General features: G+C 55.8%; 3 protein-coding genes and 2 long non-coding RNA genes across 5 annotated transcripts in view; 1 reads left to right on the top strand and 4 right to left on the bottom strand.

Moving 5' to 3' along the window:
- Positions 1–565, bottom strand: part of INPP5B (inositol polyphosphate-5-phosphatase B) — a 67,884-nt gene extending 67,319 nt beyond the window's left edge. Inside the window, 1 exon segment of the mRNA XM_070078727.1 lies at positions 375–565. Within this exon segment, the coding sequence (XP_069934828.1) occupies positions 375–431 (57 nt within the window). The 5' untranslated portion in view covers positions 432–565.
- LOC138850677 (uncharacterized) lies at positions 388–14,556 on the top strand. Its single transcript, XR_011390771.1, has 3 exons — positions 388–505; positions 8,250–8,331; positions 13,511–14,556. It is a non-coding gene; the product is annotated as an uncharacterized lncRNA (long non-coding RNA).
- LOC138850311 (uncharacterized) lies at positions 2,315–5,374 on the bottom strand. The gene is made up of 7 exons (XM_070076742.1): positions 5,369–5,374; positions 4,820–5,008; positions 4,641–4,739; positions 4,282–4,462; positions 3,645–3,730; positions 3,375–3,470; positions 2,315–2,993 (listed from the first exon to the last, which is right to left on the bottom strand). The coding sequence occupies exons 1-7, from the start codon at positions 5,372–5,374 to the stop codon at positions 2,730–2,732; spliced, it is 921 nt and encodes a 306-aa protein (XP_069932843.1). The 3' UTR covers positions 2,315–2,729.
- On the bottom strand, positions 8,133–11,282 carry LOC138850678 (uncharacterized). Its single transcript, XR_011390772.1, has 2 exons — positions 10,139–11,282; positions 8,133–9,759 (listed from the first exon to the last, which is right to left on the bottom strand). It is a non-coding gene; the product is annotated as an uncharacterized lncRNA (long non-coding RNA).
- SF3A3 (splicing factor 3a subunit 3) overlaps positions 12,597–15,814 on the bottom strand; it is a 27,782-nt gene continuing 24,564 nt past the window's right edge. Inside the window, exons 16-17 of the mRNA XM_002720688.5 lie at positions 13,603–13,658; positions 12,597–12,907 (exon numbers count right to left, since the gene is read on the bottom strand). Of these exons, the coding sequence (XP_002720734.1) occupies positions 12,830–12,907; positions 13,603–13,658 (134 nt within the window). The 3' untranslated portion in view covers positions 12,597–12,829. The remainder of the gene's footprint in view (positions 12,908–13,602; positions 13,659–15,814) is intronic.

The following is a 15,814-nucleotide window of genomic DNA, read 5'->3' as shown; positions in this document are numbered from 1 at the left end:
AGAAGGTGGCCCAAGTGCTTGGGCCCCTGCCTCTCACGTGGGAGACCTGGATGGAGTTCCAGGCTACTGGCTTCAGCCTGGCCGAGCCCCAGTCGCTGTGGCCATTTGAGCAATAAACCATCACATTCGTCTTTCCTTCTGTCTCTGTAACTCTGCCTTTTAAATCAATCAATCGTAGAGAAAAAAAATACTCAACCTGACATGGAGCTGGGAGGGTAACTGCATATTTAAGGCACTGGGCAGAGGGTCCAGGACCCAGCAAGTGCTTGATAAATGCTGGTTTCTTTCTGTCCCCAACGGTTCAGAGGGAGGAGAGTGGACAGACACCTACCACTCACTCCTAGGGCCCAGGAGCTCAGAGCCTAGAAGGATATGATGACGCAATATTCGCCCTCCGCCAGAGTGTCCTGGATGGCCACAGACTGGTCCATGCTGGCCCCTGCTGGGCAGACACCCCTGGGCCAGGGCGGATGGGAGTCCCTCTAGGCAACAAGCTACCGACGAGGTGAGGGAGCTTTCTCGGAGGACTGAGGGGCAGGAAGCAGGGGGCTTCTGTGCAGGGAGGTAAGGGAGGCCTGCCCGTCGTCCTCCTCCCCTTCCTCCTCAACTCCGGAGCAGCGGGGCCCTAGGGCTGGTCTGTTGTGCCGCCCTTGGTCTGGGAGGGATCTGGTCGCTCCTGAGTGGGGAGCAGGAGACCTGGTGCCAATGCATCTGGGGCGGGCTCTGCCTCCCTTTCCAGGGGCGCAGCCAGCGCCCCTCTGGGAGGTGTCGGGGGTGTCTCCACATGGGGTTGGGGTGGGGGCTCTCTCCTTACTCTCAGGAAGGGAGGGTCCCATCCTTGAGAAGGAACCCAGTGCTGTTACTCTTTCCTTGCAGATGGGAAAAGCATCCCGTGGCTCCTTGCTTTTCATCCCGCCTAGTAGGCCCCGTTGCATCAGCAAGGCGGGCGGGGGGGGGGGGGGGTCCGGTCTGACAGCCACGGGACCGGATGGTGGCAGGGTGGGGGGTGTCCCAGCCCTCAGTTTGCCCGCTCCCTCCTGCCCAGCCCTGTCCTGCCTTTCCTGCCCGCACCTGCTCCCAGCCCCTTACTATTGCTGCCTACCTTCTGAGCTGTCACCGCTGGGTGCGCCCGGGACACTGCAGCGCCGGGGCCAGGCCAGCGACTACATTTCCCAGCAGCCCCTGCGCCAGCATGGTCAGCCAGCCTGCGAGTCCCAGCATGCCTGAGTTAACCCTGGTGGGTGGTGGTAGGGTACTCCCCGTCCCCGTTAACCCCTTAGGTCCTGGGGCGTTCCGGGATCCCCATCCTGGGGCTGGGTTTCTAATGCATGCCTTAGCCCCCACCGCAGGCCCTCTAGGGCATGGAGCCAAATCTCCCTGCCCTGGGCAGGAAGGAAGACGGTCATTTTTACCTTAAGGGGGAAAAAAAACAAAACCAAGACCTTCCTATTTTAATTCTACCCTCAACTCTTCTCAGTGAGGCGCAGCACTGGCCTCTCCTGAACCTCCTCCCCTCTGCCCCCCAATAACGACCCTGTCCTAGCTTGACGGAGGGAAGAACAAGACTACAAGGAACTGTTACCTCCATCTTCCCACACGGAGAAAGCCAGGCTCAGAGGCTGAGCCAGGGCTAAGACCGGAACTCACTGCGAGCCCGGCTCCGGCTCCAGTGCAGTTAATAGCCACGCACCGCCCGTTTCCTCCCGCAGCCCCCACCTGGCCCTGCCTGCCACACGGGGCTGTTTGAGGATGAGGGATGTGAACACACACACAGTGCTGTGATGACTGAAACTGGGCCAATACAGGGAGACGCAGCCCGAGCGTAGGCTTTGTTGGTCTGGGCCCCTCCCTCTAATTCACCCAGCAATGTGTCCTTGGCCCAGGACCTTTCTCCTTCTGGACCTCAATGTCCTCCTCTAAGGTAAAGGAGTCACTGCGGATAGACAAAAAGGGCCAGCGCTGGCGCCGGGTTCTAGGGTCATTTCGCCCCGAGCACTGGCCGTCTCCCCAGGCTGCCTCCTCCTCACCCCGCAGCCTCTGAAGCCCGTGGTCCTCTAACCACACTTACTGAACGACTCAATGCGTTCTTTGAATGACCACTCCTCCCAAGCTTTGGCCCAAACCGAAGGAGCAGCAGATGGACTTGTGCTGGGGAAGAGGTGACCATGGAGACTGCTAACCAGCCTCCTTCCTCTGGCCTTCGCTGAGTTGCTACCCCAATGACCAGCCCGATTTTGCACATGCAAAGCCTTCCCCCCCCCCAAACAGCTAGCACTTTTCTTCCCAATCTTTTCCTGGAAACATCCACAGCGCAAATGGATCCCAAGTTTATTTGAATTCCGTTTCAAGGTCATGTGGGGGTGAGGGGAAAGGGGTTTGGTTCTGACCCTGAGAGAACAAGGGGAGGAGGTACCTGCAGGGGACCCCAACTGCAGCCCTGCTCTGAGTCCACAGCCAGCTGACAGTCTGGGGAAAGTGGATGAAGGAACAGTGCCTACAGGATTCTGAGGTCCTCCCGCTGGGCCCGGGGTAATGCCCTGCCCCCTTTGCAGGGTACCTTGTTCAGGCTTAAGCCATGGGAAGGAAGAGAGGGGCCTTGAGCCCAGAGCTCTGGTCTTGACAAATCCCTTCTGCTAAAGATACAACTACGGGAATCGGCGCTAATGGTGGTCCTGGGGGTTCGCAGGGTCTCTCCAGTTCTGAATTCTCTCTGATTCTGCCTGGCCTCATCAGGGGAGCAGGAAGTGGAACAGGGAAGAGTGAAGGTGCAGCAGTGTGGTCGCAGCCAGGGCCCAGTGCAGGAGGCTCCCAGGAGCCCCTGGGGCTGCCTGGTTGAAGTGGGGGTTCCCATCCAGCTGGAGGCAGCTGCCTGCGGCTGAGGCTCGACAGCACTCCTGGTAGCAGGGCTGAGCCACGGCCCCACGGCACCTGAGCATCTCCGCCATGCAGGCCTGGCTGCAGCCCGCAGTGTAGCCGGAGCCGGTCCACTTCAGCTGCAAGAGATGGAGCAGTCATTCCTCCCCGTCTCTTCTGTGCTCGCAGAAGCAGAAAGCGTTGAGTGGGTCACAGGCTGAGCTGCACCTCCCTGGACTCCTAGCTGCCTCCCCCTGAGGTCAGCCAGCCCGCCACGGACATGCAGGGCAGTCAGAACAAGGGGGTGTGTCATGGAGACTTGGAAAATGTCATCTGTCGCCCTGGGTTTTGGCACCACACGGAGCTGAGCGCTAAGCTCGCTAGACCCCGGGTGGCCTGGCTCCCTGCAGGTCCAGCCCTGGCCAGACTGGCTGCTGAGCTACAGCTCCAGGCAGGAGGAGAAAGGCCTGCAGCCCTTGGGGAGGAAGGCAGCCCCATCCCTGGGGCACTCCAGGGCCCACCTCACAGAAGTCCAAGCCCTCAGGGCACACGGCCACAGCTTCCTGCTCTTCAAGGCAGTCCCGACCCAGGCAGGAGAAGGTGTCACAGATTTTCTCCTGGAAGAGAAAGCAAGGGGAAGTTCAGGGGCTGGGGAGCTCTACTGAGACTGAACAGGAGGTGAGTGCTGGACAGAGGTGAGGCAGGAGCCAGCCCAGGCCCCTGTCTGTGGCCCCATGCAGCTGGTTCCTGCCTCTACCTCCCAAAGCAACCAGGGGTGAACGGACACTCACGTTTCTACTGGGGGCTGGCGAGGTGGTGGTCACCAAGGGAGGAGTGGGAGGCAGCTTGTCCTCTGACACAGTCAGGTGGCCTTGGCCTGGGAACATAGGAGGGCTGCCTGAGGGAGGAAGCACAGGGTGCGGGGAGGGGGGGCACTTCCTCTGCCAAGCCCTGACCCCACCCTGCCCTGAGCGGAGATTATCTTGTGTGCAGGCAGCTGGCCACCCGATATCCAGCTCTGTCACCACCCTGACAAGCACTGGGGCTTCCTCTGTGCCTCCTTGTGGGGGTGGGGAGGAGCACTGGATGAGCTGGACTGGGGAAAGGTGGGGGTGCATTTGGGAGGAGAGCTGAGCACTGAAAGTAGAAAGCTTAGGCTTGGGAACAAAGGTAAGACCTCAAAGGTAACAGTGAGTCAGCAAGGTTCAGAGGCAAGGGAGTTAGTCAGGTACTCGCGACAGTGTGACCTGAGCTGAGATTTGAGAACCCATCAAAGGGTAGGCCTCAGAGCCGGGGGTTCCTGGACACGAGGGCTCTGAGCTTGTGGGTAAAATGGGGATGGGAGTTGGAGACAAGGGCAGTGGAGATGGCGCTCAGGGCCATAGGTTGGTAGGGTAGGGCTGAGCATCAGGGGTGGGGCTGTCTCACCCGAGGCTGACCCCTTGAGATCCAGGCAGAGCGGCTGTCCTGTGCAGCACTGCAGGGTGCAGGGACCTGCACTGGGCGTCCAGTGGGTGGACAGCAGGCAAGGGCTGGTATCTGTTTCATTTTCCCCCTCACAATCGAGGCTGCACTGGGCCACGTAGTAGGAAGCGTTGAGTTGAATCAGCTGGGTGAAGAGAGTGCAGGCACCTCCAGGAGTGGGGGAGAGCCACTTCTCCCAGCACCCCAAATACTGACTCCTCTACCCCTGCTTTAGTCTTTCCCCAACACCTTACTGCACCTCAAAGTTGCACCCCTGCCAACAGCCCCTCCACCCCCATCTCAGCGAGGCCCCAACCCCGCACCTGGCAATGGTGTTCCCCAGGCCCGCAGTCTGCTGTCTGCTGGGAGAACTTGGCCTCCTGGTAGCACTTGTCTCCGAAGCATTGGAAGCTGTGGCACACCTGTGGACGGTGTGGACACTGTGATCCCTGGCCCATGGGATGAAGGAAGCTTCTGTCCTCCTCCTCCACGTGCTGCTTACCTGGACAGGGGCAGGAGTCAGCTGACTTCTTGTCAGGTGCGGGGCTCCCAGTAGGACGAGCAGGAGGGCTGCTAGGAGACAAGGAAGAGAGTACACTTGCAGAGTGCACCCAGCTCGATGGTCACAGGCCAAAAAAAAGTCAGGGAAGAGTAGGGGCAGGCCACCGGTCCAGTAGCAGCCCTGAGTTAGCTTTGGTTACAAGGCCCCGGCAAGGCTAGACCACTAGCAAGGCTAGACCACTACCTCTGATCAAAGCAGCCCCGTGGCTGCCACTGGCCACAGACATCTTCTGTCAAGGTGCAGTAGGAGCCAGAGAGTGAAGGACCAGTCCTGGGCAGCCCAGGTGATCCCTGCAAACACATTTCCATTATTGCATTATGCAAATGAATAAACTGAAGCTATGGAGCAGGCGAGATCACTCTGTAGGGAGTAAGGGGTCCCAGGGCCCTGGGTTTTGCTTCCTGCAAGCCATACTACCAGAACGACATTGAGACAGGCACAAAGGGGCCTGCATCTCACCAACAGTCCCTTTGACAGTGAATTCGCTACTGGCATGGCAACAGCAGCATCCCAGGCCTGAAGAGGGGCAGACCTGGAGCAGGTGCAGTGACAGGAAAGAGATATCCAGTGCGTCTGATCTGGCCTCATTTGCCAGAGGTGCCTCGGGAGCAGGGGGAAGGGAGTGATGGGCTTCTTCAGAGCCCAAGGCAAGGGAACCCCGGGTCAGAGAGAGGGTCTGAAGACAGGGCTCACCTTGTCCAGAGGTTCTCCAGGATGCAGACCCTACCCCATTTGTGGGGAGCAATCCGGACTGGACTGAGTTACTGGAATTAAGACTTATTCTATGCATCTGCTCTCCCACAATATGGCGCTGGGAGAGAAGTAAACAGCTTCCGCACAGCTGCCTCCAGTTCAACTAATAAACTGTAGGACTTGCTCCTGATTGGAGGAGAGCAGCGTACTCGGCGTGTGGGCAGCCGAGTTAGGATTGGCGGAGGAAGACTATAAAGGAGGAGAGAGACGGCATGGACCAGGAACATCTAAGGGGAACATCTAGCTGAAGGAACACCTGTGCAGCCCCCGAGAAGAGCTGGCCGGCGGTGTGCCGCTCCCCTGCGGAAGTGGGGAATGTGGCCAGGGGGAACTGCCCTTCCACGGAGGTGGAAGGGATAGTAGCCAACCCGGGAAGAACCAGCAGCAAACCCGGGGAGGGCCGAGCAGACGAAAGAACAGCGCAGGGTCCTGTGTCGTTCCTCCACGAAGACGGGGAGCGACATAATGGTGCCGTGACTCGGATAGGAAATCTGACTCGGATAGGAAACCTAGGACGGATAGCAAACTTAGGAGGGAAGAAACGGGAAGAAGCAGGAAAATACCGGAGAGAGAGACTAGCGAAGAGCCTAGGGGAAAGCCAGACGAGAAAGGTGCCGGAAGAAGCTATGGAAAGCCTAGGCATAGACTCGGATATGGACTGTGGGAAAGAAGTTAGGATTGAAAGCGAAAGTGAAAGCTTTCATAGACTCGGATGCGGACTATGGTGGGGAAGCTAGGAGATTGAAAGCGAAAGTGAAACCTGGAGGAGGCTTGGACTCGGATATGGACTGTGGGAAAGAAGTTAGGATTTAAAGTGAAAGCAAGAAGAAACTTAGATACGGACTGCAGGTTGAAAGTGAAAGTGAAACCTAGAAGAAACTTAGACTCGGATACGGACTGTGGGGAGAAGCCAGGAGAAATGAGGGAGGAATATTGTTGGAAGAAAACTTAGGGAAACATACCGGGTAGAGAAAAATGTTAGGGAGGATAAAGCCGCGAGTGCAGGCCAAGCCATCTTGGAATTCTTCAAGTCAGCCCGGGGAGCAAGAGGCGAAGATCTGGAACCAGAAGCAGAGACGTGGGCCGCCAGGTTGGAATTCGCCAGGTTAGTCCGGGGAACTTGGACTGAATGCCGGTGGTGGCGGAAACATTCGCGGAAGCCGCCGCGTGCAGAGAGAGCACGGGGCGTGAATAGATAGGGAACGCAGGGCTGGCGCAAGGCCGTGGTGCGGGCGCGAAGTGCGTGGAGACCGCGGAGTGTGCGGGCAAAGCCGAGCCGCGCAGATGAGAGAAGCGCGGGCTGAAGCGGCGCAAAGCCGGGAAGCCGCCGTGGGGTGGGCGCCGGCGGGGCGAGGCGCCGGGAAGCCGCGCAGAGCCGTGAAGCTGCCGCGGGGCGAGGTGCCGAGAAGCAGCCTCGGGCGGGCGCCTGGAAACCGCGGGGATAAGAGAAACAGAAGTTTAGAAGTAAGATGAGAGAAATAGGAATGCTGGAAGATAGAAGTAAAATGGGAGAAATAGGAATGCCCGGAGATAGAGAAATAGAGAAATAGAAAGGCCTCCCTACAACACTGCAATGTGAGAGCTTGGATTCGGTCTGCCTGATTAAGTGAGGCGATGAGCACGATGAGCACCTGCGGCGGCTAGCAGCTTATGCGCCGCAGGTCACCGAAGACAGGCACGAATTAACATCAGTAAGGCTTCCCCCACAATACAACAATTAGGAGGCTTGGATTCGGTCTGCCTAATTAAGGCGGTAAGTGCCAGCAGGCGGCTCGACCAGAGTATGAGCCGCAGGTCACCGAACACAGGCACGCATCAGCGCCTAAAAACCTCCTCACAACATGGCGAAGAGAGGACCCGGATTCGGTTTGCCTGATTGATAGGACTTGTAAGAGCCTGTGGCAACTCTAGCAAGTAGAGCAGAGTGTGTGCCGCGGGACACCGAAGACAGGCGCGTATCAACGCCAAAAAATAAAAAGAAAGGGGGATCTGTGGGGAGCAATCCGGACTGGACTGAGTTACTGGAATTAAGACTTATTCTATGCATCTGCTCTCCCACAATATGGCGCTGGGAGAGAAGTAAACAGCTTCCGCACAGCTGCCTCCAGTTCAACTAATAAACTGTAGGACTTGCTCCTGATTGGAGGAGAGCAGCGTACTCGGCGTGTGGGCAGCCGAGTTAGGATTGGCGGAGGAGGACTATAAAGGAGGAGAGAGACGGCATTCACCAGGAACATCTAAGGGGAACATCTAAGGGGAACACCTGTGCAGCCCCCGAGAGAGCCGGCCGGCGGTGTGCCGCTCCCCTGCGGAAGTGGGGAATGTGGCCAGGGGGAACTGCCCTTCCACGGAGGTGGAAGGGATAGTAGCCAACCCGGGAAGAACCAGCAGCAAACCCGGGGAGGGCCGAGCAGACAGAAAGAACAGCGCAGGGTCCTGTGTCGTTCCTCCACGAAGAGGGGGAGCGACACCATTCTTAAATTGGAGCTGAGCCAAGCTAGGAGGTATCATTCCCATCTTCCTGCTCACCCCTGGAAGGCAGACCACCACCCAGCCCCCATACTCTCAGGGTCACCAGTCAGGTTTCCTTGCCCTCACGTCTGCAGTCTCCCGTCAGTACACAGACCCGTCTCTCTGGTGGCAGCTGCCAGGAGGCTGTGACTGAGGACAGCCGCAGCGAGGACCCTCTCTGGGTGGTGGTAAGTACAATGGGGCAGTGCTCGGGACCCGGGGTGCTAGGGTGAGGAAGGACAGGACTCCTTGGCAACAAGGGCTCCTTCTGTCCCCACACACACCACTAGAACCTCAGCTTCTCTGCTGTTCCCTCCCCTCTAATGCTACCCTCATGAAACACTTCTCAGTCAGTCAGTGCCTCTCCAAAGAAGCTGCGAACTCCAAGGACCAGTAAGTTAAGGGCCCAGAGGTTCTACCCAAGCCCTGTGTCTAGGGTCCAGCCCTTTTCCTCCTCCTTGGTTTGGGCAGGGAAGGCTGGAGGGACCACTCAGGAGGACAGGCATAGGCAGACAGCAAGGTTGGCGCAGCCTAGCTGAGTACCTCCTAGTCCGTTTCATTCAAGCTTAGTGCCCATCTGCATTAGCCTACGCACCCCTCCATGGCTACAGGAGTATTTCCAGCGGTCCCCGTGCCACACCTCATCCCAGCTGGTGCAGAGGGTGGCCGAGTGTGGACGTACAAGTTAGGGAAGTTGCAGGTGCAGCCCCTGGAAGCTGGCAGCTGCCCCTCCCCTCCATTCATTCGTCAGCTCTGGGAGCTCCCTCTGCCGTTGCTGCCTCCAGGGACACCCAGGGGCCCCGGGTGAAAGCAAGCACAGCTGATGTCTAGGAAGGGGAGAATAAAGCCAGTCGGCAGCTCGGGCAGATCAAAGGCTCCCCCATCCCAACACGGATCAGAAACCTGTCAGGCCCAGAGGGCTTTTGGAAGCCATCAGAGGGAGGGACCGGTGTCCTCCAGAGCTCCCACGGAACAGGAAGACTCTTGTGGCTGATGGCAGAAAGGGTCACAGGCCAACTCCTACCACGAGAACTTTGGGGTAAGGCTGAGGGCAGGCCCTGAAGGCTGAGGTGGGAGAGGCAGCCATCATCCCAAGGATAAAACACAGTGCAGAGGGAGAAGGAAAATCCCAGAACTGTCCGCCCCTCACTTCCCAACACACTTTCCTTCCAGGGTGTTCCCATCACAAGGTCTTCCAGCACAGATGGTGTGAGGGAGGGGACTGGAAGAAAAGACAAGAGGAAGGGGATGTCTGGGTGAGGACGGCCGATTTACTGGCTTTCTTCTTGGATACGATGAGTGAGCAGACTCCTGCTCCTGGGAGGGCTCATCTCAAGATCAGCTTCTGACGACTGGCATTGTGGCTCAGCGGGTGAAGCCAGGGCCTGCGATGCCAGCACCCCACATGGGTGTCCTCACTGCTTCCCTTGCAATACAGCTCCTGCTAATGGCCTGGAAAGATGGCCTAAGTGTTTGGGCCCCTGTCAACCACATGGGAGACCAGGATGCAGTTCCTGGCTCCTGGCTTTGACCTAACCACTATGAGCATTTGGAGAGTAAACCAGTGGATGGAAAATCTCTGTGCCTGTTTCAAATAAATGAATCTTAAAAACACACTCAAAGTCGGCCGGCGCCGCGGCTCACTAGGCTAATCCTCCGCCTAGCGGCGCCGGCACACCGGGTTCTAGTCCCAGTCGGGGCGCCGGATTCTGTCCCGGTTGCCCGTCTTCCAGGCCAGCCCTCTGCTGTGGCCAGGGAGTGCAGTGGAGGATGGCCCAGGTGCTTGGGCCCTGTACCCCATGGGAGACCAGGAGAAGCACCTGGCTCCTGGCTCCTGCCATCGGATCGGCGCGGTGCGCCGGCCGCAGCGCGCCGGCTGCGGCGGCCATTGGAGGGTGAACCAACGGCAAAGGAAGACCTTTCTCTCTGTCTCTCTCTCTCACTGTCCACTCTGCCTGTCAAAAAAAAAAAAAAAAAAAAAAAAAAAAAAAAAACCACAAAAAAACCCAGAGCTGGTGGTGGCACAGATTAAGCACCTGTGACAGCACTCCATATGAGTACCGGTTCAAGTCCCAGCTGCTCCACTTCTGATCCAGCTCTCTATTAATTTGTCTAGAAAAGAAGGGGAGGACAGTACTGGTGTAGCAGGTAAAGCCGCTGCCTGCAGTTCCGGCATCCCATATGGGCGCCAGTTCAAGTCCTGCTGCTCCTCTTCTGATCCAGCTTTCTGCTATGGCCTGGGAAAGCAGTAGAGGATGGCCCAAGTGCTTGGGCCCCTGCACCCAAGTGGGAGACCTAGAAGCTCCTGGCTTCGGCTCGGTGCAGCTCTGGCCGTTGTAGCCAATTGGGGAGTGAACCAGCGGATGGAAGACCTCTCTCTCTCTGCTTCTGCCTTTCAAATAAATAAATCTTTAAAAAACAAAAAGAAAAGCAGCAGCAGATGACTCAAGTGGTTGGGCCCCTGACACCCAAGTGGAGATCTGGAGAGAGTTCCAGGCTCCTGGCTTTGGCTTGGCCCTGCCCCAGCCAATGGGCCCATTTGTGGAGTAAACCACCAGACAACCCTCTCTCTCTCCCTATATATTTTTAACTTTCAATTAAATAAATCTTTAAAGACTGATTTGATTTCCCCTGCGCCTCAGCCACCAGCTCTGTCCCCCTGGGGCTGGATAGAGATGGCCACAGGCCCTTCCCGCCTCCTTAGGGAGGTTGCTACTGAGTTTCCTCACTTCTGGCTTCTGCTCCCAGCACCTCATCTCCACCCAATTTTTCAAGATATGCAAATATGGGCCGGTGCCCCGGCTCACTAGGCTAATCCTCCGCCTTGCAGCGCTGGCACACCGGGTTCTAGTCCCAGTTGGGGCGCCGGATTCTGTCCCGGTTGCCCCTCTTCCAGGCCAGCTCTCTGCTGTGGCCAGGGAGTGCAGTGGAGGATGGCCCAAGTCCTTGGGCCCTGCACCCCATGGGAGACCAGGATAAGTACCTGGCTCCTGCCTTTGGATCGGGGCGGTGTGCCAGCCGCAGCGCTGGCCGTGGCGGCCATTGGAGGGTGAACCAACGGCAAAAGGAAGACCTTTTTTTCTGTCTCTCTCTCTCACTGTCCATTCCTGTCAAAAAAAAAAAAAAAAAAAAAAAGATATGCAAATATGTCTATGCCTGGCACACGGGGAAAGTACCAAAAAATCTTTGAATGAATAGCAAACAAACAAAAGCAACTTTGGCTGAAACAGGCAAGCCCCAGACCCCCTCTCGGGCCACTCTGGCACGCATTTCACAGGATGGTGGCAGTCACCTGGGCAGGGGTGGTGGGAAAACTCAGGACCGGGTCCCACTTCCCCTACACACTGTAAAGACATCTTACCAACCCCCGAGTCCTAGGTACCACTCCTAAGAGGGGGCTGTGGACAGGCAGCAGGTGCATTGCCTGGGAGGCCCCATGCTGCTACTGTTCCAAGAAGGCAGGAGGGGCTCTCCTCCCATTCCCACAGCTTTCAGTCTTCCCAGAGGGCATGGTCTCCTTGCACCTTGGGCCAGTTTTCAGTAATCGGTTTCTAGCTGTCTCAATCAGGTTTAATTATCCCCTCACCCTGCTTCAGAAGCTCAGCTCCTGGGGAGGCTGTCCAACAAAAGGGTTGCAAGCAACTGGAGGAGCCAAAAAGCACAGCTGAAATGTGAGGAGCTGCTCAGGGGTAGGCTGTACTCGGAAGGAAAAACACCAACCCAGGGTGAAGCGCTACAGGGTGGGCTTCCGATACCACAGACCACGGAGACGACTAGGGCCGTGGGTCAGTGTGAGGGATGCAGCCAGCTCCACAGTGGGGGGTTTTTAAAGGAGACAGGTTAACAGTGCACACTGGTAGTCTGAGTGCTGAGGGAGAAGGGGGGCCTCCGGAGAAAAGTCCTGTTCTGGAGCAGGCCCTGGCCTTCAGATTCAAATCCTGGACCAGCTGCTCGACTTCACCCAAGACCGTGGCTATCTGGGCTTAGAGAACACAGTACCAGGCTCTTCTCCGGTCACACAGGGATCCTGAAGAAGAAACAGGCAGACAGGCTCACCAGAGACCTCCGTTCTGAACAAGCACTGCCGGGCCTTGTCCCACCGCACATCAGGCTCCTGAGGCAGGGGAAGGACCAGGGCTGCACGTCCATTCCAGAGCAGCCCACTCCTTTCTCGGTGCCTCACTTAGTCCTTAGAAGTGGCTCTGGCTCAGCCTCCACACCCTCCCCTAGCATGTTCACCAACGGCTGATTTGACTAAAAGTAGGGTCATCTTAGGGTGATGCTCATTTGGGAAGCGGCAGCAAGGGCAGCTGGGGAAGACATTAGGCCGGATTTACCTAACACGATACAGCCTAGCAGGTGCTCATTAACTCTTAATGTTAGTGAAAAATAGGCAGGAAGGCATTATGAACTAAAGGACCTAGCTAAACTTAAGTTTAACTTAAAAGACACATTCAGAACAAGGGCTGGTTTTATTTTACTACAGAACCTTTTTTAATATAAAACAAAGATAAAACACATCTCAACCCTGCAACCTGCCAGCATGCCTTGTTTCGACATGATGCATGCTTGGCAACCAGACCGTTTTGGAGCAGAGTCTTTAAGAGCGTTGGGCTGGGAGAAATAGAAAAAGCACATCTCCGGGACGTCTGGGCAAGCCCAGGAGCTGAGCTGCAGCCCTGGACACTAGAGCAGTCCTTGTCTTTTCAGATCCTCATACGTCTTCTTATTCACAACATTCCCACTGGAGTCTTCATATTCTTCCTAAAAAGGGAAGGGGGACACTGTTAGCTACTCCCCCTAGCAGAAATGTCTGGCACAATCTCGGAGTACCTGCGCGCTCCCTGGCCTGATTCCATGGCACAAACTGTGACGGGCACTACTCTGTAGTCTCAGCTGGGGTTCCAGAAGAAAAGTAAGCCCTCCTGTCCTCCAGCAGCCACTGTGTGTAATGAATGAGCTGCAGGGCTTGAAAGGGAGGCCAAGGCGGCTCAGTCTCCCCACTTCAGAGCCGTGCTGCTTTATTCTACACACGTTCTGTCCTATGCACATTTTATTCACCAGAATTCTACATTACAGCTAGAAAAGGCTTGGTTGTTAACAACAACAACAACAAAATACTGGAAACCACTGGAGCCTGTGGAACTTGGGGTGTCACTACTAGGCCTCACACACAGGGAGAAGTTCATAGGAAATACGCATCACCTTTCAATCTGATTTTTCTACAAGCTTAAGGAAGTGCCTTCACACTTCCTCATCTCTGCAATGTTCTTGGGAAGACTACCTCAAGATCAACAGGGACACATCCTCACCCCATGCAGATACTTCCCTCGGAGGGGCTCTAACGTCTGATTCTTATTGCTACAGCGATAGCTCCGAGACCACCTTTCACCTCGCTTCTACATGGCTTGGGAGCTCTGTCACTCGACACTATCCCCACTGCCCACATCAGCACCCACCTCGGTGTCGGGCTGCCATCGCTCTGAAGCCTTCTGTAGTTTCAGCTTGGCCCACACTAAGGATGAGAAATGACCAGCAATCAGGACTGCGTGATACAACACTCCCCACCCCTGGGATTCCTCCGGATGACTCTGCCTTCGAGACTCATGCCTAGGCCAAGCTGGAATTTTGGTTTGAACCATCTACAGACAAAATAAAATCCCTTCCATTGCAAAATGTATTATTGAGATTTGCTGTAAAAGAAAAGTGCATCAAATATAACCAAAGACAACTTTAAGAATAGAGAACTGGCCAGTGGCGCGGCTCAATAGGCTAATCCTCCACCTAGGGCGCCGGCACACCAGGTTCTAGTCCCGGTCGGGGCGCCGGATTCTGTCCCGGTTGCCCCTCTTCCAGGCCAGCTCTCTGCTGTGGCCCGGGAGTGCAGTGGAGGATGGCCCAAGTGCTTGGGCCCTGCACCCCATGGGAGACCAGGAGAAGCACCTGGCTCCTGCCTTCAGATCAGCGCGCTGCGCCAGCTGCAGCGTGCCAGCCGTGGCGGCCATTGGAGGGTGAACCAACAGCAAAAGGAAGACCTTTCTCTTTGTCTCTCTCACTGTCCACTCCACCTGTCAAAAAAAAAAAAAAAAAAAAAAAAGAACAGAGAACTGGGGCCGGAGCTGTGGTGCAGGTAATCCTCTGCCTGCAGTGCCAGCATCCCATATGGGCACCGGTTATAGAACCAGCTGCTCCTCTTCCCATCCAGCTGTCTGCTGTTGCCTGGGAAAGCAGAAGATGGCCCAATTCCTTGGGCCTCTGCATCCATGTGGGAGACCCTGAAGAAGCTCCTGGCCCCTGTGGCCATTTGGGGAGTGAACCAGCGGATGGAAGACCTTTCTCTCTGTCTCTCCCTCTCACTGTCTGTAACTCTACCTCTCAAATAAATAAATAAATCTTAAAAAAAAAAAAAAAAAGAGAGAGAGAGAGAGAGAACTAACATTCTCAAAGGAAGAAGTTAATGTGGAGCAACCTTATGAGGATTTTCAGAGAAAGCAAACTGTTTTCTAAGTTCACTATAGAAGAGGAAATGAACTCCAGATATGTCAAATGTGTTTAAGTCTACTGCATATATTTTAAAAACATCAGTGGGTTATAAAAGGTTAAGTTTAATATCATGGCCAAGGAGTCTGAAAAATAATGATTCAAAAATCCTGACAGTGGGGAGGGTGTTTAGCTGCCTGGCTAAGATATCAGTTGGGGGGCTGATGCTGTGGAGTAGCAGGTAAAACTGCTGTCTGCAGTGCCAGCATCCCATATGGGTACCAGTTCGAGTCCTGGCTGCTCCAATCCCAATCTAAGTCCCTGCTAATGAGCCTGGGAAAGCAGCAGAGGATGGCCTGAGGCCTTGAACCCCTGTACCCGCATGGGTGACCTAAAAGAAGCTCCTGGCTTCAGATCAGTACAGCTCTGGCCACTGTGGCCATCTGGAGAGTGAACCAGAGAATGAAAGACCTCTCTCTCTCTCTCTGCCTTTCAAATAAATCTCTTAAGAGAGAGAGAGAGAGAGAGAGGGAGAGAGAGAGAGAGAGAGAGAGAGAGAGAGAGAGAGGCGTGCCAGTTGGGACTCCTACATCCAATATCAGAGTGGCTGAATTCAACTATCTCTGCTCCTAACTCCAGCTTCCTGCTAATGCGCACCCTGGGAGGCAGCTGATGATGGCTCAAACAGCTGGGCCTCTGCCACCCATGTGGGAAACCCAGGAGGAGTTCCTAACTCTAGCTTTGGCCAGGCAAAGCCCCAGTAGCTCCTTATAAGAAACAAAGACAGAAAGACAGAGAGACAGAAAGAGAGAGAAAGAAGAGGAGGGAGGGAGGGAAGGGAGGGAGGGAGGGAGGGCAGGGGAGGGGAGGATGGGGAGGGAAGTGAAGGAAGGGAAGGAAGGAAGGAAAGAAAGAGAAATATGACCACTTAACATACTTTTCCTGTGAAGACATGAGATAAAAAAGTAAAGACATATAATGGGGCTGGTGCTGTGGCATAGTGGATAAAGCTGCCACCTGCAGTGCCGGCACCCCATATGGGCGCTGGTTCAAGTCCTGGCTGCTCCATTTCCAATCCAGCTCTCTGCTATGGCCTGGGAAAGCAGTAGAAGATGGCCCAAGTCCTTGGGCCCCTGCACCCACGTGGGAGACCAGGAAGAAGCTCCTGGCTCCTGGCTTTGGATCAGCCCA

Source organism: Oryctolagus cuniculus, chromosome 7 (genome assembly GCF_964237555.1).
Source record: "Oryctolagus cuniculus chromosome 7, mOryCun1.1, whole genome shotgun sequence".
Lineage (NCBI taxonomy): Eukaryota > Metazoa > Chordata > Mammalia > Lagomorpha > Leporidae > Oryctolagus > Oryctolagus cuniculus.
This window is presented reverse-complemented; position numbering and strand designations above follow the sequence as displayed.